Source organism: Haliotis rufescens, unplaced genomic scaffold, assembly GCF_023055435.1.
Source record: "Haliotis rufescens isolate VD_foot unplaced genomic scaffold, xgHalRufe1.0.p SCAF_8, whole genome shotgun sequence".
NCBI classification, from domain to species: Eukaryota; Metazoa; Mollusca; class Gastropoda; order Lepetellida; family Haliotidae; genus Haliotis; species Haliotis rufescens.
Window position 1 is genome coordinate 48502692 of NW_025964372.1, and position 26909 is coordinate 48529600.

Genomic DNA, 26909 nt, shown 5'->3' on the forward strand with positions numbered 1-26909 from the left:
TCTGGTACATGGTACTGACAATAGGAGAACAGCCTATGACCTATATTAATTATTGCGGGATGTCATGTCACTGTAGACAGCAAAGAGGGAAAATAATTGTGGCCATCGGTTACTTCCCTTTATATACCTACACTTGTCACTAAATCCCCACTCCGAACAAAGGAATACTTAAAGCTTAAGTAAATAATTAATATGCTCTTGAAAGCTATGTGAACAACTTTTCAACCAGACAATAATTGTCCTGATGACACCGTGTACACATCAGGGATTAATGGACTGTACTGGCGAACATTAATACACTGCCAAGTACCTCTCTCCTTGTAGTGAGTGAGTGAGTATGGTTTTACGCCGCTTTTCGCAATATTCCAGCAATATCACGGCGGGGGACACCAGAAATGGGCTTCACACATTGTACCCATGTCGGGAATCGAACCCGAGTCTTCGGCGTGACGAGCGAACGCTTTAACCACTAGGCTACCCGACCGCCCTTTCTCCTTGTACAGATAGTTGGATTCTAAGACGATAAATGGCAACAGCTCAACCTGTGTAATCTATCTACAGTCCTATAATAGCAAATTTCGATGTGTGTAACGATTTAGATCACAAACACCACCCACTTGGGTTCAATGTTAAACAATCGTATTAAACAAAACAGTCAGTTTGTTTGTTTGTTTGTTAGTTTGTTGTTCAACGCCACACTAAGCAATATTCAAGCTATATGACAGCGGTCTGTAAATAATCGAATCTGGACCAGAGAATCCAGTAACCTATATCATGAACATCGATCCACGCAATGGGATACGATCAACCAAATCAGCGAGCCTGACCACGTGCACCTGATCCCGTTAATCGCAAAACAGTAACGGTACTTGTGTATGTATCGAACTTGAAACGATGCTTGCTGATTTTGTAAACCTCAAACATGTTTTTTTAAACTAAAAGTCCTTTCTATTTTTTTTTCTCTCCTTACTAAACTAAAATGCTTTTGTAAAGTATTATTTTCTCTGCTTGTTGAACAAAAACCCTTTTGTAAAGTATTCTTCTCGCTGCATACACATGAACCCTACCTGCCAGTACACTCCGACCTTCCTCCGCGCACCTGCTGGTACTGAGTTGAAGGACCCAGCTTGTATTACGGGCGGTGATGGTCCTGAAGATAAAAGGCCCCAGAAAGAGTCAACTTCTCAATTAAAGGATGCGACATTGATATTCGTGTAATCGGGATGAGCATTAATCTACGGCATTGATTAATATGTCATCCAACGATTCAATAACTAATGGGTACGTTTGTGCTGTGTTGTCAATCGATGCACTGACGAAAACGATGATTAATGCATGTCATGTCAGAAAATGAATAAATCATCTTGTTATCTGACACTATTGTGCATGGTTGTGTGACTGTCGTTTCACACTTCACTCTATGTAGTGACGGGGAAAACGCTACCTCAACAAGTGATTATCTGTAATCAAACCAGTTCAACAACGATCGTTTTGAATAAAAACAACCAATCAATAAACAATTTGTCAAAGGAAACAAGAACACAGTTCGTGTCGTGTGAACGGCAAGGGTTCATGATAAAGGTGTTTGAGATAATACAATCTTTATTAATTAATCTTTATTAAAAACAACGATTATTTAAAACCACGACCTCAAGAAGGAAAGAACCATAACTCAAGCAATGATCTCCTAAAGAGGTATACAGCAATCAATGATCTCCTAAACATGAATACAGCAAGCAATGATCTCCTCAACAGGTATACAGCAATCAATGATCTCCTCAACAGGTATACAGCAAGCAATGATCTCCTCAACAGGTATACAGCAAGCAATGATCTCCTAAACAGGTATACAGCTAGCAATGATCTCTTAAACAGGCATACAGCAAGCAATGATCACCCAAACAGGTATACAGCAAGCAATGATCACCTAAACAGGTATAGAGCAATCAATGATCACCTGAACAGGTATACAACAAGCAATGATCTCCTAAACAGGTATACAGCAAGCAATGATCTCCTCAACAGGTCTCCAACAAGCAATGATCTCCTAAACAGGTATACAACAAGCAAAGATCTCCTTAACAGGTATACAACAAGCAATGGTCACCTAAACAGGTATACAGCAAGCAATGATCACCTAAACAGGTATAAAGCAAGCAATGATCACCCAAACAGGTATACAGCAAGCAATGGTCACCCAAACAGGTATACAACAAGCAATGATCTACTAAACAGGTATACAGCAAGCAATGATCACCCAAACAGGTATACAGCAAGCAATGGTCACCTAAACAGGTATACAGCAAGCAATGATCTCTTAAACAGCCATACAGCAAGCAATGATCACCCAAACAGGTATACAGCAAGCAATGATCACCTAAACAGGAAAACAGCAAGCAATGATCTCCTAAACAGGTATCAACGAGCAATGATCTCTTAAAAAGGTATACAGCGAGCAACGATCTCCTAAACAGGCATACAGCGAACAACGATCTCCTAAACAGGTATACAGCGAGCAATTATCTCCTAGACAGGTATACAGCAAGCAATGATCTCCTAAACAGGTATACAACAAGCAACGATCTCCTAAACAGTTATACAGCGAGCAATGATCTCCTAGACAGGTATACAGCAAGCAATGATCTCCTAAACAGGTATACAACAAGCAACGATCTCCTAAACAGGTATACAACAAGCAATGATCTCCTGAACAGGCATACAACAAGCAATGATCTCTAAACAGGTATACAGCAAGCAATGATCTCCTTAATAGGAATACAGCTAGCAATGATCACCTAAACAGGTATACAGCAAGCAATGATCTCCTAAACAGGTATACAGCAAGCAATGATCTCCTTAATAGGAATACAGCTAGCAATGATCACCCAAACAGGTATACAGCAAGCAATGATCTCCTAAACAGGTATACAGCAAGCAATGATCTCCTAAACAGGTATACCACAATCAATGATCTCATAAACAGGTATACAGCAAGCAATGATCTCCTTAATAGGAATACAGCTAGCAATGATCACCCAAACAGGTATACAGCAGGCAATGATCTCCTAAACAGGTATACAGCAAGCAATGATCTCCTTAATAGGAATACAGCTAGCAATGATCACCCAAACAGGTATACAGCAAGCAACGATGTCCTAAACAGGTATACAGCAAGCAATGATCTCCTAAACAGGTATACAGCAAGCAACGATCTCCTAAACAGGTATACCGCAAGCAATGATCGCCTAAACAGGTATATCGCAAGCAATGATCTCCTCAACAGGTATACAGCGAGCAACGATCTCCTAAACAGGTATACAGCAAGCAATGATCTCCTCAATAGGTATACAGCGAGCAATGATCTCCTAGACAGGTATACCGCAAGCAATGATCTCCTAAACAGGTATACAGGAAGCAACGATCTTCTAAACAGGCATATAGCGAGCAATGATCTCCTTAACAGGTATACAGAAAGCAATGATCTCCTAAACAGGTATACAGAAATCAATGATCTCCTAAACAGGTATACCACAATCAATGATCTCATAAACAGGTATACCACAATCAATGATCTCCTAAACAGGTATACCACAAGCAATGATCTCCTAAACAGGTATACAGAAATCAATGATCTCCTAAACAGGCATACCACAATCAATGATCTCATAAACAGGTATACCACAATCAATGATCTCATAAACAGGTATACAGCAAGCAATGATCTCCTAAATAGGAATACAGCAAGCAATGATCTCCTGAACAGGTATACAGCAAGCAATGATCAACCAAACAGGTATACAGCAAGCAACGATCTCCTAAACAGGTATACAGCGAGCAATGATCTGCTGAACAGGTATACAGCGAGCAATGATCTCCTAAACAGGTATACAGCGAGCAATAATCTGCTGAACTGGTATACAGAAAGCAATGATCTCCTAAACAGGTATATCGCAAGCAATGATCTCCTAAACAGGTATACCGCAAGCAATGATCTCCTTAATAGGAATACAGCTCGCAATGATCTCATAAACAGGTATACCGCAAGCAATGATCTCATAAACAGGTATACAGCGAGCAATGATCTCCTTAATAGGAAGACAGCGAGCAATGATCTCCTAAACAGGTATACAGAAAGCAATGATCTCCTAAACAGGTATACAGAAAGCAATTATCTCCCTTAATAGGAATACAGCAAGCAATGATCTCATAAACAGGTATACAGCAAGCAATGATCTCCTTAATAGGAATACAGCGAGCAATGATCTCCTAAACGTGTATACAGCAAGCAATGATCTAAATAGGAATACAGCAAGCAATGATCTCCTAAACAGGTATACAGCAAGCAATAATCTCCGTAATAGGAATACAGCGAGCAATGATCTCCTAAACATGTATACAGCAAGCAATGATCTCCTAAATAGGAATACAGCAAGCAATGATCTCCTGAACAGGTATACAGCAAGCAATGATCTCCTAAACAGGTATACAGCAAGCAATGATCTCCTTATTAGGAATACAGCAAGCGATGATCTCCTAAACAGGAATACAGGAAGCAATGATCTCCTTAATAGGAATACAGCAAGCAATGATCTCCTAAAAAGGAATACAGCAAGCAATGATCTCCTGAACAGGTATACCGCAAGCAATGATCTCCTGAACAGGTATACCGCAAGCAATGATCTCATAAACAGGCATCCACAGATATAAAGTATTGAATAGCACGCACCAATTGCAGATACATAGCCTTAGCCCGCATGGGTCATCCTAGCACTGACACACACAGCCAAGGATCGCTCAAGCAGATAAACAGCAAGAAGTAAATACATCAGCAGGTTCAGTGCAAGCTTGTTCCATCCAGGTACATGTTAAATATGGAACAAGTACGTAATACCTTAAGGTACGTGCACAGATTCATGCATGGAACACAGAGGTGAGATGAGGTGAAATGGGGTTTAACGTCACGTCCAAGATTATTGCACTTATATAGCGACGTGCATGCACGCGTGGCTGCTTGTACTAGTCCGGACTGATGCCGATTTATAGTGCTAGCTCACTGAGATACCATGCCGCAGTTTAACATGAATACCCCACTCAGACACAGCATACTGACTCCGAGCCGTCCAGTCCTTGTTTTAGCCCCTTAATGCCGAGCGACAGGCAGGGTAACAAGAAGTACCATCTTTTAACGTCTTTTGGTATGACGCGGCCGGGGATCGAACCCCGGGCGGACGCTCTACCACTAGACCACGGAGGCGGTCATGGAACACAGACACCCGAGCACATACAACACAGTACACACAAGCAGAGAGCAGAACCTTCAAACGAGCAGCAAGAAAATAGCGGGAATCAGCAGTGCTGGGAGACAACACAACATGAGCACTCACTGTCTTCAGGCATGAACACTGTTGTCGATGTCGGGTCACTGGTGTACCCTCCGAGTAGCGGCCGTGACGTCACCGACACCGTCACACTGCTGAAGGGGGGCACGTCGGATACGACGACCCAGAATGTCTGTCGGTCTATACGTCCCGGAACAAGCACCTGGATAAACAGGGCAAGCCAATAAACAGGTGCACCACAGATGTTATAATGTGATTGATCTACCCTACATTGTCCTATATGTGTATTTTCATACTGAACTCACACGAAACAACAACCGAACGTCTATTGTACATTTAACAATTAGAATTAAATTAGAAATAAATACAATTTATACAAGTACAAATGGCGACGACATATTTGTTAACACTGAAAGTAGTACCTATCTCACCTGTGTTTTACCCCCTGGATGTCCCCCCTATTCAACCCCCACTTTGAAGTCGAATAAATTTCAAAATACATCACGCACACAGATACACTTCACATGTTTGAATAATGTGGGACATTCCCTTTTCTGTGATATCATCCACTGGTATTTTAGGCCAAGCAAAAGTATTGAAAATGACCTCTGAAAATTAGGTACATCGTAAATGTCGCTATTTTTTACACATTACTAAATCACCACTCACGGCGTTATTGACAGCATGTTTTGAAATCTAAATTTCGGATATTTACACAGAGAAATAAATTTCAAAAATAGCATATTAGTGATCACGAGTATCTGTCTTTTATGAAATCACCAATGATCATTCCAAAACGTCGCCGATAACCCTAGAATCGTTTAAAATGTTTTGGAAAATAATCCTCGCACAGTACTTTTATTCGTGTACGATAAGAAATGGAGAAATTTACTGTTTTTCAACGCAGGTTTAATATTTGCAGTTAAAGTTACACCATCAAATGGGAAATTTAATATTCTCTATCTCTGCGTAATTTTATAGCCAGAGGTAGATCCAGTGCCGCGTGAGCGCATCCTTCACTTTTCCGATCTTAGGATAATGTGCGTCAGAAAGAAAACCTCGGCATCCAGAGGGTTAAGAAAAATAGTTTGCTCTTCCCCTATGTGTCGTGTAAAAAAGTATAGTTTTCCCAGGACTATTATAGTTAAAGCATGCGGGCGATTGCGTTACTATAGTTCAGGGAGAAACCATAGCTTTCACACTACCTATGGCGGTAGAGAAAACTTCGTTACATTTCTAGGATGTCGAACTAAAGACTAACATTTTATTGTATCGAAGATACGTTGAAAATCAAATGTGTAATAAGCGACGTCGTAAATTGAAAATCCTCTAACAGGGCTAACTGACGAGTTATACCCCGCAACTGCCCCCAATCTTACATTAAGTGAGTGAGTGAATATGGTTTTACGACGCTTTTAGCAATATTCCAGCAATATCACGGCGGGGGACACCAGAAATGGGCTTCACACATTGTACCCATGTATGGAATCGAACCCGGGTCTTCGGCGTGACGAGCGAACGCTTTAACCACTAGGCTACACGACCGCCCCTCTTACATTAAGACACTGAGACAACATGCGTCCTAAAAATAACAAAACACCCATAAAATAGTTAGTTCAGGGTTAAATAGGTCTTATTATCGGTTCAGTGTGCTACTCTAAAAATTCTAATGCAGCAATAAGTTTGATTAAATTGTAACTTATATAGATTTCGTCAGTCTAATCACCATTTTACAAATGTATTGTGGGGGCCTAGCGAACCCATGTAAACATAGCCGACATTCTGAGTCGCTGGTTCTTGTGAATTGAGGTGTTTTCTGTCACTTATATTTCCACCACTAAGACTTCAGCAACTGCAAGCCATTAAATGGGTGTTTTCTGTCACTTATATTTCCACCACTAAGACTTCAGCAACTGCAAGCCATTAAATGGGTGTTTTCTGTCACTTATATTTCCACCACTAAGACTTCAGCAACGGCAAGCCATTAAATGGGTGTTTTCTGTCACTTATATTTCCACCACTAAGACTTCAGCAACTGCAAGCCATTAAATGGGTGTTTTCTGTCACTTATATTTCCACCACTAAGACTTCAGCAACGGCAAGCCATTAAATGGGTGTTTTCTGTCACTTATATTTCCACCACTAAGACTTCAGCAACGGCAAGCCATTAAATGGGTGTTTTCTGTCACTTATATTTCCACCACTAAGACTTCAGCAACGGCAAGCCATTAAATGGAGTGTTTAACGAATTGAATACACGACGTCACAGACCATAAAGTCTATGACTACGTGATCCCGCAACCGACGTGAATCGACAGTTTGAGATGCGATATGACATCTCCGTGAAACGAGCATGACGGAGAAAGACTGGCAGCGGTCTTTTTGTCTGACTCCACATGCTGCTAAATGCCCAATGCAACAGGTGTACGCGTGGTTATGAAACCAATCAAGGATTGATCATTCCTGAGGCTAGAGACAGACAAAGTTCATAGGGCACCATCGCTAACCTCGGACAACACTGCGGCTCCTGTGGCACGGACACCGTGGTTTGTGTGTCTTTTGGATAAGCCCGCGGCATGAGAAACGGTTGACACCATCGTGCCATATATCTTCCCAGGAAAAATATTCCAATCATCCATGACATTGACGATAGATCGTTCCTAACTGTCGTTTGTTACAATGAGGTATCAAATTTCCGATTGATACCTCTAAACTAAGCCTTTTCACACACAAACGTGCGTATGAATACATCGATAACCTACATATCAACCCATGAAAAAATGGCTGCCGAAAACCCATTAGAACTGTACACGTCCGCGAAAGGAACATTATCGGGTGTTTTTGGTGACTTTTTGACGTCCCAGAGCTTAGTCCTGACTGGTAGGGTCAACTGTGTATTTGTCCTGAAAAGACCTGCTGCTAGCCTGTGTATATTCGCCTGTTACAAGTACTAACACTGTGCGAGGCCAAAAGTTAAACAGTTAATGGACCCGGGAAGATCCAGGGTAGAATAGGTCTTCAGCAACCCATGCTTGCCGTAAAAGGCGACTATGCTTGTCGTAAGAGGCGACTAACGTGATCAGGTGGTCAGGCTCACTGACTTGGTTGAAGCATGTCATCGTATCCCAATTGTGTGGATCAATGCTCATGATGTCAATCACTGGGTTGTCAGCTGCAGATCCAGACTCGATTATTTACAGACCGCCGTCATATAGCTGTAATATTGCTGAGTGCCATTAAACAACAAACAAACAAACAAACCGTTAATTGCTCACTTAAATATACATGTGTATATTGGTTCAGCTTGTTTGTTATTGCATCGTGGTAATAAATCCATTGCGCCTTAATTAAATCTACATGTCTATTCCTATATTTTTTACTTCACGTGTGTGTATTTATGCCCGCTCTGATGCTATTAACAATTACTACGTCTTCTTTTGAGTCGGCTTCTTACAGGGTGTTACGCTGGAGTGGGTGGTGTAGTCGTTAGATAAGCCCCATGACAAATATCATACCCATCTTTTACTCATATGACAGCTGAACATGATTGACTTCAAAAGGAGTAAATTGTCCGTACAAGATATGATAGTGAATTCCAAACTGCTACTATCGCTCATCTACCCACTATATACAGACCTTAGGAGAAATCTGATGGCACTGGTAGAAATAGGCGACCCTTCCCAGACCGATAAAACCAACCTCTTAAAACACTTTATGAATCCACCAAAAGAATGGTCAAGTCTTGTTGCCCGGACTATATACCACATGTTCAAGCTGAGGCCATAAGAAAATTCTATTATATTCAATTCAACTAAGTGTACGCTGCCAGCAATAACCTAATATACATAAATGTTTATATGATGTAAATGAAATAATGCCTCTATACATAATGTACATCATATACATATACCTGTCATATCTATAATTATATACATGTTCATATGTAGATAGTCTGTACCCTGCCCTATGAGGGTGTTCAGTACAATAAAAATTCTATTCTATTCTATTCTATTCTATTCTATTCTATTCTACCACTTAGTTGACATGTATACGAGGAAAGCATTTGCGTGACTACAGATCCTGGATACGTAGCGCAGTTCATTAAAAAACCCAAATTCACAATGCCCCAATGCCCGATATCGAAGGATAAGAGATGACATTGCAGCCCACCTGCTGTAAGCCAGCTGTGACGTTGTACTGCACATCGACACTGGAGAAGCTGGCGTCAGTCCATGTCACATTGAGACACGTGCTGTTGAGTATCAAAGCTGACACATTCTCTGCTTGATCCGGCTTCACTGAAATTAAAACCAGGAAGGTCGGATAGAATTACGTTTTAAAGAATCGATCTGAATGGCCAGCCGCCAGCTTGAAAGTACACATTCCTGAAACAGGGTAATTAGCAGCTAGCCATCGTTGTGTATAGACAAGACAGAGTGGAATGCCAAATATATATGTCGGTTACGTGGTGTATAATCCACATTCACCTCGTAAAGTGAGTGAGTTGGGCTTAACGCTGCTTTTAACAGTATTACAGTTTTATCACGGCGTGTCAGCTTAATGTTGGAGGCAAGCCCGAAGTGAAGCAGGTCTCAGACCCACGAGCACGGGTATGGTGCTGACAAACCTAGAATTATAATTGGGGCGAACCGGGATTCGAACACACGACCATAGGTGTCCGGCCAGCCAAAGGGACACAACTCTCCACAACGAATTGCGCAGCCTAAGAGTACTGGGCCACACGTGCCCATATCACATGAACATCTTGCACATGTTATCAGGATTCTGGTTCTACTCGGCCAGAGGATCGAATGTGCGCTTTTGTCTTTGTCCGGTTTAAGAAAATATTTAAACTCGTTACTATTTCTGAAATTAATAAAGTATGGAAAATGTGGAGGTGCATTTTAAGTATTTCTTTAAAATGCTACATGATATTGTAACGGTGTTCAAATGTCGTGAGAGGAAGGTTACACACAGACACACACAAACTCAGACACAGACATACACACACACAAACTCAGACAGACACACACAAAGACAGACACACACACAAGCACACAGACACACACACAAACTCAGACACACACACATACATGCATACATACACACACACGCACACACATATACAATTCATACACACACATACACACACTTGGCGAAGTTAACATGACATACTCTATAGGATTACGTTCACCGGGAAGTTGGGACAATGGGACTCTTTTCCCCGAGAACCAGCGCGGGGGGACCTGATTATGATGGATTCAGTTAAAGACATCCGTAATCTCAGGGGTTCCCTTTGTGCTGCAACCAGTCTGTCACGAAATAAACACTTTTTAATTGCTCATCATTGTGTTTCTAACATTATATCCGTGTAGCCGTGAATGCACACTGTTAAGATCCGAGTTACAACTCATAGAAGCCATGCTTGTCGTAAGAGGCGACTTACTGATGCATGTCATCCCCTACCACATGGGTAGATAGATGCTCATGATGTCAATCACTGGATTGTCGGGTCCAGACTCGATTATTTAGAGACCGCCTTCATATGGCTGGAATATTGCTGAGTGTGGCGTTAAACAACAAAGAGACAACCAATTAAATACAAGATGCTTTAAGTGGGATAAGGAGCGCTGGGGTAACCTTGCGGTTAAAGCGTTCGCTCGTCAAGCCGAAGGCCCGGGTTCGATTCCCCTTATGGGTATCATGTATAAAGCTCATTTCTGGTATATCCTTGTCCTGATATTGCTGGAATATTGCTGAAAGTTGCGTAAAACCTTATTAACCTACCCACATAATTATAATATATTGTAGCACCGTCATGGTGAATGGGAATATACAGATTTATGAACCTACCAACTAGTATCGGTTCTACTTCAAACGTCCTTGTCGCGCGCCCCAAGCGGTTGGTGCCATTTACGCGGAATGTGTGACGCAGAGCAGGGAAGAAGACGTTGGTGTTTCTGTCGTTGTTGATGCGGAGAATACACTCTTTAGAACTGCTACAAATAGCGTACACACCGCCCCGACCGCTGTCAAATACAAACACAATTATTGAAATGTTCTTGTGAAATTATGGTGTTACACTTGATTCTACCATGAATTTGAGAAATATTTGACGGGATTGATCAAACAAATTTAGGTATCAAATCCCAACAACCACCTCTGATTGAAACAACCAAAAAAGGTATTTCTAAGTTATTGTTCGTAGGCATGTTTCAACAATTGTATCTACAACTAGAGGATACAAAATGATGCAAAATGATGCACGCAAGGTAACCCATAGCTCTAAATGCAACATGAATGAAGGAGTTCAATTTGTGTCTAGTTGTGTTTTCTTCGTGTGAAAATGAGAAAAAACTCGGAAAAAAAACATTTTTTGTAAAATAAAGTCAGACCGACCTCATCAATGTTTAGGAAAATGTGCATGAGCAAAATAATTGTGCAACCAAACGACCACACTCATTTTGTCCGGGACCACATTATTGTGCAGTAGTTTTTAACAGTCCTAAGATGCAATGGCAACAACGTTCAACTAACAGTCCTAAGATACAATGTCAACGACGTTCATCTAACAGTCCTAAGATACAATGTCAACGACGTACATCTAACAGTCCTAAGATGCAATGGCAACAACGTTCATCTAACAGTCCTAAGATGCAATGTCAACGATGTACATCTAACAGTCCTAAGATGCAATGTCAACGACGTTCATCTAACAGTCCTAAGATGCAATGTCAACGACGTTCATCTAACAGTCCTAAGATGCAATGTCAACGACGTAAATCTAACAGTCCTAAGATGCAATGGCAACGACGTTCATCTAACAGTCCTAAGATGCAATGTCAACGACGTTCATCTAACAGTCCTAAGATGCAATGTCAACGACGTAAATCTAACAGTCCTAAGATGCAATGGCAACGACGTTCATCTAACAGTCCTAAGATGCAATGGCAACGACGTTCATCTAACAGTCCTAAGATCCAATGTCAACGACGTACATCTAACAGTCCTAAGATGCAATGTCAACGACGTTCATTTAACAGTCCTAAGATGCAATGTCAACGACGTACATCTAACAGTCCTAAGATGCAATGTCAACGATGTACATCTAACAGTCCTAAGATGCAATGTCAACGACGTTCATCTAACAGTCCTAAGATGCAATGTCAACGATGTACATCTAACAGTCCTAAGATGCAATGTCAACGATGTACATCTAACAGTCCTAAGATGCAATGTCAACGACGTACATCTTACAGTCCTAAGATGCAATGGCAACGACGTGCATCTAACAGTCCTAAGATGCAATGGCAACGACGTACATCTAACAGTCCTAAGATGCAATGGCAACGACGTACATCTAACAGTCCTAAGATGCAATGGCAACGACGTGCATCTAACAGTCCTAAGATGCAATGGCAACGACGTGCATCTAACAGTCCTAAGATGCAATGTCAACGACGTTCATCTAACAGTCCTAAGATGCAATGGCAACGACGTAGATCTGACATAGTACAACATAAGAAATTCTTTATATCAGTATTGGTATTGCATTAAACAATTTGTTATGAAAAGATTTATTCACCTCGAAAATTTAACCTTGAACTTGGATCAGCTGTGATTGATAAGCAAATCCCCGTGGTTCTGAGGTCACAAGACACTTCAGTGGAAATGTGAACGACGGTTGATGACTACATTACAGCAGTTTGGCCTTTGTGTGAGTCGAGGGATCACGAAGGCGGTTATCTCACAGGAAAATAATCTGCTACATTATTGGTCTAACAATGGGTTGTTTATGTGTATAACATTGGCTCAGCTGTTATGACATATCCCAAACTCTAATGTTTATGTCACACGGGCAATGTATGAAAAGGATGTCATCCATCAAAATAAATTTTAATTTTATTTTTTTCTATATTTTATCAAAATTAAATGCATAGGGGGCCTATGTCTTATATAATAATATAATTGATCCTGCAAGGAAAATATCGTGGAAATATTTACGGACATGTGTAGCGTAATAATAATAATCTGGGTTTCCTTGTAACAAGATTTTATCATACATGTGGTATATATTGTACCTGTCCATTTGCAGTTTGAAGCACTGATGTCAAAGGTTTTATTTGTGTTCTTGGTTTTGGTTTTTGAAGCGAAACCGCCTGATAAAACACATATGACAGCTGTATTCATCATGTTGGGCTTTCAGGGTTTGTATTCACTGTCTTCCTCAACAAACCGTGAACATACACAGCCTTATTGCGATGTAACAGTGCCGTGAATATACACAGCCTTATTGCGATGTAATAGTGCCATGAATATACACAGCCTTATTGCGATGTAATAGTGCCATGAATATACACAGCCTTAATATGATGTAAAAGTGCCGTGAATAAATACAGCCTTAGTGCGATGTAAAAGTGCCGTGAATATACACAGCCTTAATATGATGTAATAGTGCCGTGAATATACACAGCCTTAATATGATGTAATAGTGCCATGAATATACACAGCCTTAGTGCGATGTAATAGTGCCATGAATATACACAGCCTTAATGCTATGTAATAGTGCCGTGAATATATACAGCCTTAATGCTATGTAATAGTGCCGTGAATATATACAGCCTTAATGCTATGTAATAGTGCCGTGAATATATACAGCCTTAATATGATGTAATAGTGCCGTGAATATACACAGCCTTAATATGATGTAATAGTGCCGTGAATATATACTGCCATAATGCTATGTAATAGTGCCGTGAATATATACAGCCTTAATGCTATGTAATAGTGCCATGAATATACACAGCCTTAATATGATGTAATAGTGCCGTGAATATACACAGCCTTAGTGCGATGTAATAGTGCCATGAATATACACAGCCTTAATGCTATGTAATAGTGCCATGAATATACACAGCCTAAATGCGATGTAATAGAGCCATGAATATACACAGCCTTATTGCGATGAAATAGTGCCGTGAATATACACAGCCTTAGTGCGATGTAATAGTGCCATGAATATACACAGCCCTAATGCTATGCAATAGTGCCGTGAATATACACAGCCTTAATGCTACATGTATGTATAGTGCTGGGAATATACACAGCCTTAATGCTATGTAATAGTACTGTGAATATACACAGCCTTAGTGCGATGTAATAGTGCCATGAATATACACAGCCTTAATATGATGTAATAGTGCCGTGAATATACACAGCCTTAGTGCGATGTAATAGTGCCGTGAATATACACAGCCTTAATGCGATGTAATAGTGCCGTGAATATACACAGCCTTAATGCTATGTAATAGTGCCGTGAATATATACAGCCTTAATGCTATGTAATAGTGCCATGAATATACACAGCCTTAATATGATGTAATAGTGCCGTGAATATACACAGCCTTAGTGCGATGTAATAGTGCCGTGAATATACACAGCCTTAAAATGATGTAATAGTGCCGTGAATATACACAGCCTTAATGCTATGTAATAGTGCCGTGAATATATACAGCCTTAATGCTATGTAATAGTGCCATGAATATATACAGCCTTAATGCTCAGTAATAGTGTTATGAATATACACAGCCTTAATGCTATGTAATATTACTGTGAATATACACAGCCTTAATGCTATGTAATAGTGCCATGAATATACACAGCCTTAATGCTATGTAATAGTGCCATGAATATACACAGCCTTAGTGCGATGTAATAGTGCCGTGAATATACACAGCCTTAAAATGATGTAATAGTGCCGTGAATATACACAGCCTTAATGCTATGTAATAGTGCCGTGAATATATACAGCCTTAATGCTATGTAATAGTGCCATGAATATATACAGCCTTAATGCTCAGTAATAGTGTTATGAATATACACAGCCTTAATGCTATGTAATAGTACTGTGAATATACACAGCCTTAATGCTATGTAATAGTGCCATGAATATACACAGCCTTCGTGCTACATGTATGTAAAAGTGTTATGAATATACACAGCCTTAATGCTATGTAATAGTACTGTGAATATACACAGCCTTAATGCTATGTAATAGTGCCATGAATATACACAGCCTTAATGCTATGTAATAGTGCCATGAATATACTGAGCCTTAATGCTATGTAATAGTGCCATGAATATACACAGCCTTAATGCTATGTAATAGTGACATGAATATACACAGCCTTAATGCTATGTAATAGTGCCATGAATATACTGAGCCTTAATGCTATGTAATAGTGCCATGAATATACACAGCCTTAATGCTATGTAATAGTGCCATGAATATACTGAGCCTTAATGCTATGTAATAGTGACATGAATATACACAGCCTTAATGCTATGTAATAGTGACATGAATATACACAGCCTTAATGCTATGTAATAGTGCCATGAATATACACAGCCTTAATGCTACATGTATGTAATAGTACTGTGAATATACACAGCCTTAATGCTATGTAATAGTGCCATGAATATACACAGCCTTAATGCTATGTAATAGTGCCATGAATATACACAGCCTTAATGCTACATGTATGTAATAGTACTGTGAATATACACAGCCTTAATGCTATGTAATAGTGCCATGAATATACCCAGCCTTAATGCTATGTAATAGTGCCATGAATATACACAGCCTTAATGCTATGTAATAGTGCCATGAATATACACAGCCTTAATGCTACATGTATGTAATAGTACTGTGAATATACACAGCCTTAATGCTATGTAATAGTGACATGAATATACCCAGCCTTAATGCTATGTAATAGTGCCATGAATATACACAGCCTTAATGCTACATGTATGTAATAGTGCCATGAATATACACAGCCTTAATGCTATGTAATAGTGCCATGAATATACCCAGCCTTAATGCTATGTAATAGTGCCATGAATATACACAGCCTTAATGCTACATGTATGCAATAGTGCCATGAATATACACAGCCTTAATGCTATGTAATAGTACTGTGAATATACACAGCCTTAATGCTATGTAATAGTGCCATGAATATACACAGCCTTAATGCTATGTAATAGTACTGTGAATATACACAGCCTTAATGCTATGTAATAGTGCCATGAATATACACAGCCTTAATGCTACATGTATGTAATAGTACTGTGAATATACACAGCCTTAATGCTATGTAATAGTGCCATGAATATACACAGCCTTAATGCTATGTAATAGTACTGTGAATATACACAGCCTTAATGCTATGTAATAGTGCCATGAATATACACAGCCTTAATGCTATGTAATAGTACTGTGAATATACACAGCCTTAATGCTATGTAATAGTGCCATGAATATACACAGCCTTAATGCTACATGTATGTAATAGTACTGTGAATATACACAGCCTTAATGCTATGTAATAGTGCCATGAATATACACAGCCTTAATGCTATGTAATAGTGCCATGAATATACACAGCCTTAATGCTATGTAATAGTGCCATGAATATACACAGCCTTAATGCTACATGTATGTAATAGTACTGTGAATATACACAGCCTTAATGCTATGTAATAGTGCCATGAATATACACAGCCTTAATGCTACATGTATGTAATAGTACTGTGAATATACACAGCCTTAATGCTATGTAATAGTGCCATGAATATACACAGCCTTAATGCTATGTAATAGTGCCATGAATATACACAGCCTTAATGCTATGTAATAGTGCCATGAATATACACAGCCTTAATGCTACATGTATGTAATAGTACTGTGAATATACACAGCCTTAATGCTATGTAATAGTGCCATGAATATACACAGCCTTAATGCTACATGTATGTAATAGTACTGTGAATATACACAGCCTTAATGCTATGTAATAGTGCCATGAATATACACAGCCTTAATGCTATGTAATAGTGCCATGAATATACACAGCCTTAATGCTATGTAATAGTGCCATGAATATACACAGCCTTAATGCTACATGTATGTAATAGTACCATGAATATACACAGCCTTAATGCTATGTAATAGTGCCATGAATATACACAGCCTTAATGCTACATGTATGTAATAGTACTGTGAATATACACAGCCTTAATGCTATGTAATAGTGCCATGAATATACACAGCCTTAATGCTATGTAATAGTGCCATGAATATACACAGCCTTAATGCTATGTAATAGTGCCATGAATATACACAGCCTTAATGCTACATGTATGTAATAGTACTGTGAATATACACAGCCTTAATGCTATGTAATAGTGCCATGAATATACACAGCCTTAATGCTATGTAATAGTGTTATGAATATACACAGCCTTAATGCTACATGTATGTAATAGTACTGTGAATATACACAGCCTTAATGCTATGTAATAGTGCCATGAATATACACAGCCTTAATGCTACATGTATGTAATAGTACTGTGAATATACACAGCCTTAATGCTATGTAATAGTGCCATGAATATACACAGCCTTAATGCTATGTAATAGTGCCATGAATATACACAGCCTTAATGCTATGTAATAGTGCCATGAATATACACAGCCTTAATGCTACATGTATGTAATAGTACTGTGAATATACACAGCCTTAATGCTATGTAATAGTGCCATGAATATACACAGCCTTAATGCTACATGTATGTAATAGTACTGTGAATATACACAGCCTTAATGCTATGTAATAGTGCCATGAATATACACAGCCTTAATGCTATGTAATAGTGCCATGAATATACACAGCCTTAATGCTATGTAATAGTGCCATGAATATACACAGCCTTAATGCTACATGTATGTAATAGTGCCATGAATATACACAGCCTTAATGCTATGTAATAGTGCCATGAATATACACAGCCTTAATGCTATGTAATAGTGCCATGAATATACACAGCCTTAATGCTATGTAATAGTGCCATGAATATACACAGCCTTAATGCTATGTAATAGTGCCATGAATATACACAGCCTTAATGCTATGTAATAGTGCCGTGAATATATACAAACTTAATGCGATGTATTAGTGACGTATGTCGATTTGAGTGAGGTAATGAAATAGAGTTACTGTTTATAACTGATGATATTCACATGATCTCTTCTCCATGCAATGAACCCTACCACTGCGTGATACTAAAGCAGTGCGTGGAGTAGATGACGCGAGCCAGTGGCACATGTTGCATGAGAAATCTTGCCAAATGAATGTAATTTAGGGCTCACTGGAAACAGCCCGTTTAAACTAACGGCCCTAAGTATTCGCGGGCGAAGGAGGAACTTCGGGAATACAAACCGTGAAGTATTGACGACCGTCTGTTTGTAAATGTTCAGCTACGAGATCGCGATGCGTGGCCTACCTGTTTTTGTACTCTATCGTCCATCGCGTCTGAAGCGGCCCTGGTGTCTCGTGCACGTGTGCGTTACACTCAAGGCTAACCTGGTTGTAGGAGACGCAGCTGATGTTGTACGCCGCAACTGGAGGTGCTGTGAACACAGCAAGTAATTAATACAATCAGTTTCCCTTGCAGTGTTTTATTAGTGTAGAAAGGTTAGGCCCATGGGCAAGTTTACTATGTGGATTTACATCTACAGTTCGTGCAACCTCCTTAGAGTCACGTCCTTGAAATGAAATATATAAATCAGTGGAAGGGAACTGGCTATTTGATGGCTTTTGAGCAATATAAAATTATCGATATACCTGACGCTAATGTTAAACTTCTTGGCCAAATTACCTTGTTTTGACTTTACCAATCCGAGCAGAAATTCCGATTCATATGCAGAAAGAAACAAATCAGGAAGAAGGGTACAATTGGTGCCCATGGGGATGCCTACTTCTTGCCTAAATGTCTTACCCAAAATTTACACAGATGTTATCAATGAAGACGTCAAGGACATTTCACATATTCCTCGCTTTCTCGAAGTTAACTCACATCAGAGATGTGTGAAATCTTGAATATAGCCCCCTCCTCTATCTCGAAGTTTACCCACCCGATAGCTACATTCAATGAAGAGAAATGAGGGTGATTATTACTATAGAATACAAGTCTCGAAGCGGAATGCATGTTCCTGGAGAATCAATGATTGTCAGTCTCCTGGAAAATAGACCGGGATTTCCATGTCCATTCACCGGGGATGTTAGAAACGACTGGTGTTTGCTTCCGCCTATTGCCCCGCCAGCCTTATATACCATGGTGTATACTACTCAACATTTGATAGAGATATGGGTGTCCAGGTCGTTGCTGAATGTGCTGTTTGCTTTGATATGTTGCCATTTGGTTATCTTAATATTGTTTTGAAATTGATGAATGTGCAACTTTTGGCTAATTAAAACCATCCAATTAAAAGAATTCATTTCCCACTATCTCACGATCAACCCAAGACACTGGGTGTTTTGTTTACAACCTAAAGTTGGAATATTTATTTTGGATGATCAAGAGAATATCAACCTCGGTCTTTTGATATCAAATATATTAACCAACACTCAACAGTTAAAAGTAAAAACTTAACGACTCGTGTTGATATTATGATAACGAGACATTCAGGTGAGATTCTCTTTAAGTTCAAAATGCAGTACTTCCTTACAATTTGAAACGCCTCAGTTGCTCCGTCACACGTGTGCTTATAAACCCCTAGATTACGTTTTAATGGACCGTGTTGCACATTTGATATTTTCTATCAGAGGAATAAGTCATCCCGACAAACGGCAGGTGTTAAAAATTCATTTGCGGGGAGAAATACAACAGCACCTCAATGTGATGTATTTTAACGCTGTTCCATTCAACGCTGTCTTTATTTATAGCTTGTAACTACTTAACATGAATACGCTTTCTTCACATCACAGTGCGACACATTACCGTAGAAACCATAATAATACCGACTATTACTGTAAAACGTCGTGTTGTTGTCTTCACAATAAGAGGTCGATTTATTTTGTTTAATTTAAAATAATTTTACAGCAATGTTTAATTTACTAACGACTATTAAATCCAATGGATGAGGAGTACAAAGCTCAATCAGACAAACAGATGACAGAAGCGGCAGGTGAGATAAGGGCTAGTTCGAATTTTGGGTCCTACATAGTTGGTGTTTCTCGACAATGTGTTACAATGTGCGAAATCTGATATCATTCCTGGTGATATTACTGGAACGTTGATATAAGCGGCATAAAACAATACTCACGTACTGATACTGTGACGTCATATAGGTTGCTTCACAATGAGTTGTTTGAAGTTATGATGCTATGTGGTTTAGAACTAAACTCTTTATGGCCTGCTACGATTTACTTTGGGTGAGGGGACACGGGTGGCCCAGTCGTCTAAGGCGCCGCGATTCGCTGTGCAGAGTTGCGTCCCTTAGGCACGCCAGAAACCTATGATTGTGGGTTCGAATCCCGGTTCGCCCCGATTATGTTTCTAGGTTTGTCAGCACCATACCCGTGCTCGTGGGTTTCACCGAAGTGGTAAACGTCTGTGACCTGCATCACTTCGGGCTTTCTTTCCACATTAAGCTGACACGCCGTGATATGACTGGAATACTGTCAAAAGCGGCGTTAAACCAAACTCACTCACTCACTCACTACTTTGGGTGACGGCTTATGTTTGTTAAGGATGCCGCTGACAGACCTAGAAACCTCATCAAGGCGACCCGGGATTCGAAACCAGGATGAAAGGTTTCTGGCACACCCAAGGGACGCAACTCGGCAATTAGACGAGTGGGCCACCCGTTTCCCCTTTTATATAGACTTTCTCGTATGACTGACTTACTGACTGAGTATGGTTTTACGCCGCTTTTAGCAATATTCCAGCAATATCACGGCGGGGGACACCAGAAATGGGCTTCACACATTGTACCCATGTCGGGAATCGAACCCGGGTCTTCGGCGTGACGAGCGAACGCTTTAACCACTAGGCTACCCGACCGCCCCTTCTCGTATGACGTGTAAGCAGGTATAGTAAGGTAAGTATGGTATTCCTCCCTGTTATGCATACCATAGATCAATTGTAGCATACTTACCACCAACAACAATCAGTTTTCTAGCTAGGGTGGTTTTATTGGTGATGCAATACAACGTCCCCGCGTCTCTTAGAAATAGTGACGGCACCGACAGCGTTATAGTGGCGTTGTCCTCCACCGACGTCGTACCACGCTCCGCCACTGATGTAGGATCAGACTCGAAACGGAGGTCGTAGACAGTGTTGTCGTTGGTTTTGAGTTGACACTTGAAGACAGCAGGTTTGCCAATGTTGTATGCAGTCGCATTGGCTATTATTACTGGAAACAAGACGGACACTTCTACACACACTTAAAAATGTAATACACAAAGTGAGATTAAGTGAAATAGCTATGAACGTCGCGTTCAAGCTTTTGACACCTACAGAGCGACGTGCATGATGCTTTGTAGTGCCAGCCTACTGAGTTACCATGCTGCAGTTTAGCATGAATACGCTACTCTTACACAGTATACTGACTCCGGGCCGACCAGACCTTGATTCCCCTTAATGCCCAGCACCAGGCAGGGTAACAACAAGTGCCATATTTTATGACGCTGCTAGGGATCGAACTTCATGCGTTCTGCTCTCGTTAGACAGACGCTGTATCCACTACATATATTCCACGGTCTCTGACACAGAAAGTTATGAAGACTGAATAAAAACATATACTCACACAGAATAGAAAACTAAATTTATATAATTATAGCACGATAGTCTTGCCTTGTTATAAAGCCGCGTTAGCAAACTGTGATCGATGACGACCTTTAAATATAGGTAACCTTTCAAACTTTGTTCCTACATTTGTTTATGAAGGGGAGGGGGGGGAGGGAAGGGGGGCGACCACACACACACACACACACACACACACACACACACACACACACACACACACACACACACACACACACACACACACACACACACACACACACACACCCTCTCGCCTGCTGTATGACGTATATTATTTAATTGTCCCGTATTACGAACTTCTGTCAATCAAAACTCAGTATTTCAGGGCTCACTTAAGAGGTGCATGTTGATATAGCGGGTTAGAAGAGGTCTTCAGCAACCCATGCTTGCCGTAAAAGGTGACTATGACTCGGAACAGGCGACTAACGGGACTGGGCGGTGAGATTGGCTGACTTGGTTGATGCATGTCATCGTACCCCAGCTGCATCATAAAAAAACAGGGGGCTCGGGTGGCCCAGTCGGCTAAGGCGCCGCGATTCGCTGTGCAGAGTTGCGTCCCTTTGGCACGCCAGAAACCTATGATTGTGGGTTCGAATCCCGGTTCGCCCCAAGTATGTTTCTAGATTTGTCAGCACCATACCCGTGCTCGTGGGTTTCACCGAAGTGGTAAACGTCTTAGACCTGCATCACTTCGGGCTTTCCTCCCACATTAAGCTGACACGCCGTGATATAACTGGAATACTGTTAAAAGCGGCGTTAAACCCAACTCACTCACTCACTCACTCACTCATAAAAAAACAGGATCCATCCTGGTCCAATAAAAAAGTTGAAACATAGATCCATTAACTGGTCTAAATACCTACAGTCTCAGATCTCAGATGACTGTGTCGTGATTTTACTTAAATTGATGATGTAGTTCTGTAATAGGAATATGTGCACATAATCTTGAAGTTTGATGACGTCACGCCAAAGAAAGCATTACAAATTACACATAGCACAGAGAATAATGATGTTATATTGTAAAGTATCGAATGTGTTCTGAGATCGCTGTTGTTTCGAAAAGTGAGGGTTAATCAGACCCAAATTTGAAAAAAAAATTAACGTGCACTTGGTGCATGTAGACATAAATATTAGGTTGCACTTTTCAAGAATAGGTTGCACTGGTGCATGTAGACATAAATATTAGGTTGCACTTTTCAAGAATAGATTGCACTGGTGCATGTAGACATAAATATTAGGTTGCACTTTTCAAGAATAGGTTGCACTGGTGCATGTAGACATAAATATTAGGTTGCACTTTTCAAGAATAGGTTGCACTGGTGCATGTAGACATAAATATTAGGTTGCACTTTTCAAGAATAGGTTGCACTGGTGCATGTAGACATAAATATTAGGTTGCACTTTTCAAGAATAGATTGCACTGGTGCATGTAGACATAAATATTAGGTTGCACTTTTCAAGAATAGGTTGCACTGGTGCATGTAGACATAAATATTAGGTTGCACTTTTCAAGAATAGATTGCACTGGTGCATGTAGACATAAATATTAGGTTGCACTTTTCAAGAATAGATTGCACTGGTGCATGTAGACATAAATATTAGGTTGCACTTTTCAAGAATAGGTTGCACTGGTGCATGTAGACATAAATATTAGGTTGCACTTTTCAAGAATAGATTGCACTGGTGCATGTAGACATAAATATTAGGTTGCACTTTTCAAGAATAGATTGCACTGGTGCATGTAGACATAAATATTAGGTTGCACTTTTCAAGAATAGGTTGCACTGGTGCATGTAGACATAAATATTAGGTTGCACTTTTCAAGAATAGATTGCACTGGTGCATGTAGACATAAATATTAGGTTGCACTTTTCAAGAATAGATTGCACTGGTGCATGTAGACATAAATATTAGGTTGCACTTTTCAAGAATAGATTGCACTGGTGCATGTAGACATAAATATTAGGTTGCACTTTTCAAGAATAGGTTGCACTGGTGCATGTAGACATAAATATTAGGTTGCACTTTTCAAGAATAGGTTGCACTGGTGCATGTAGACATAAATATTAGGTTGCACTTTTCAAGAATAGGTTGCACTGGTGCATGTAGACATAAATATTAGGTTGCACTTTTCAAGAATAGATTGCACTGGTGCATGTAGACATAAATATTAGGTTGCACTTTTCAAGAATAGGTTGCACTGGTGCATGTAGACATAAATATTAGGTTGCACTTTTCAAGAATAGATTGCACTGGTGCATGTAGACATAAATATTAGGTTGCACTTTTCAAGAATAGATTGCACTGGTGCATGTAGACATAAATATTAGGTTGCACTTTTCAAGAATAGGTTGCACTGGTGCATGTAGACATAAATATTAGGTTGCACTTTTCAAGAATAGGTTGCACTGGTGCATGTAGACATAAATATAAGGTTGCACTTTTCAAGAATAGGTTGCACTGGTGCATGTAGACATAAATATTAGGTTGCTCTTTCCAAGAATAGGTTGCACTGGTGCATGTAGACATAAATATTAGGTTGCACTTTTCAAGAATAGGTTGCACTGGTGCATGTAGACATACATATTAGGTTGCACTTTTCAAGAATAGGTTGCACTGGTGCATGTAGACATACATATTAGGTTGCTCTTTCCAAGAATAGGTTGCACTGGTGCATGTAGACATAAATATTAGGTTGCTCTTTCCAAGAATAGGTTGCACTGGTGCATGTAGACATAAATATTAGGTTGCTCTTTCCAAGAATAGGTTGCACTGGTGCATGTATCAGTAACGGTAAACAGTTAGTTGTTCCACATAATTTCAAATAATAAATTTAGAATTTGTGGAATCTTCTGATCAAAAATAAAATACCTGACATTTGAATACAATTAATGCCTGTTCAGATTGTGGTGCCATGGTGTCTTTGCCACCATTCATATGAGTTAAGAAACCAAGGATGTTTTTGTCATACCATGAATCAATCTCGACATGACCTAATTTTTTTTTTTTTTTTAAACTTTCTCAGTGCCCCCCTGAATAGCATTAACGCCGAAAACTGGTTGATACGTTGTTTCCATGAATGACAATGATGGAGGAGTGCCTTAGTATTGTAAACATACTGAACGGGTGTTATATTCTATTTAATACCCCAAATGTAACTTGAAGAGCTACGAGTATAAACAACGAGTATAAGCATAAACAAACAAGTGCACTCTGTGGAGTGAGTGAGTGAGTATGGTTTGACGCCGCTTTTAGCAATATTCAAGCAATATCAAGGCGGGAGACACCAGAAATGGGCTTCACACATTGTACCTATGTCGGGAATCGAACCCGGGTCTTGGGCGTGACGAGCGAACGCTTTAACCACTATGCTACCCGGCCGACCGCACTCTGTGGAGTAACTGTGAGAAAGGTCAAGGTTACAACGGATGCAGACCCAAATCACAGCGGAAGTCAGAGATGCCATGGCGTTGTAAAACTGAGTTTCCAGTTTAATGAGGGTCCACAGTCAGTCAGTCTGATGCCTTGAATGATTGAAAGGTGATGTGTGCACATTTTGCAAATATCTGAAACATGTGCACATATTTTACCCCTAGGGTCATGAATATACACATCATACCTGCTTCGGTCCTCCTGCGAGATATCATGAGCCCCGACCATGGACAGCTTATCGTGATGATGATGACGGAGGTGACGACAGAGCGACACATAGCGGACAGACACGGAAACATCTGAAAATGAAATTGCTTGAGCTATCAATTAACATTTTTGGAAAGCATTTCCAACTTTGACTTTTACTGCAATACCCGATGCAATAACATATCTTAATTTGTATCATGTTTCCGTGGCATTTTGTCAGTTGAACAATTGACTTGCCTTTGCACGTGTTTGTGACAAGTACTACTGGTAGGATTGGATACGCTCACCTTTTCTCGAACACCCATGTCGGAGACCGGAATTAAATTAAAACAGAAATGCAAAATGTTTGTTTCTTACAGTGAAGCACGTTTGGTTTAAGAAACCCACACAGACAAGAACGATGTATGAACTAATTTCTAAAGCAACTATGAAAGATTTGTTTACATTTTGAGAAAAGCAACCCATATTGCCATTGCTACTTTGGTTTCAGAACCATTGGTGCTGAGAAAAGACCATATCAGGGCATGCGCGCCATCAATCGAAGAAACATATTATTATTATTATGTCGCATTGTCGCGCATATTAACGCCTTTTTTTTACACATTTTTGATGGGGCGACAATGCGACAACGCGACACATTCTGACCTTGAAAAATGTTTCGTTGTCCCATTGTCGCCCTTTGGTTAAATAAAACAAAATGATTCAAGGCGATACAATGCGACAACGCGACAATACGACAACTGGCCAAAATGTCACGTTGTCGCATTGTCGCGCTTTGGTTAAATTTGACACTTTTTGCTTACTTTTGTTAGGGCGACAATACGACAATATCTCTTCTAGGATTCCATAGTTTTGCACTCTCAATGAAACCACGAACAGGGATACAATATGATCATCAACACAACGGTTCATTCAAAGATTTGGTGCAGAAGCAGGTTCTTCTCTGTGCAAACTAGGCATAGGATGTCTTCACTTAAAACAACACATCCGAGGTCTGGTGCATAGAGCGGAAGGTCCGGGGTTCGATCCCCGACCGCGTCATACCAAAAGACGCTAACCAATAGTACTTGTTGTTACCCTGCCTAGCGCTCGGCATTAAGGGGCTAAAACAAGGACTGGTCGGCTGGAGTCAGTATACTGTGTCTGAGTGGGGTATTCATGTTAAACTGCGGCATGGTACCTCAGTGAGCTAGCACTATATTAACCAGCATCGTCCGGTACATATGCAAGAGTAACATTATCCCTGTAAGTATCCAGACC

At 40.1% G+C, this 26909-nt stretch overlaps 1 protein-coding gene across 1 annotated transcript in view; it reads right to left on the reverse strand.

Moving 5' to 3' along the window:
- Positions 1 to 26909, reverse strand: part of LOC124115152 — a 42708-nt gene that overhangs the window by 14897 nt on the left and 902 nt on the right. Inside the window, exons 2-8 of the mRNA XM_046476027.2 lie at positions 25630 to 25741; positions 21343 to 21600; positions 18687 to 18813; positions 11193 to 11368; positions 9510 to 9637; positions 5385 to 5541; positions 1068 to 1150 (exon numbers count right to left, since the gene is read on the reverse strand). Of these exons, the coding sequence (XP_046331983.2) occupies positions 1068 to 1150; positions 5385 to 5541; positions 9510 to 9637; positions 11193 to 11368; positions 18687 to 18813; positions 21343 to 21600; positions 25630 to 25741 (1041 nt within the window). The remainder of the gene's footprint in view (positions 1 to 1067; positions 1151 to 5384; positions 5542 to 9509; positions 9638 to 11192; positions 11369 to 18686; positions 18814 to 21342; positions 21601 to 25629; positions 25742 to 26909) is intronic.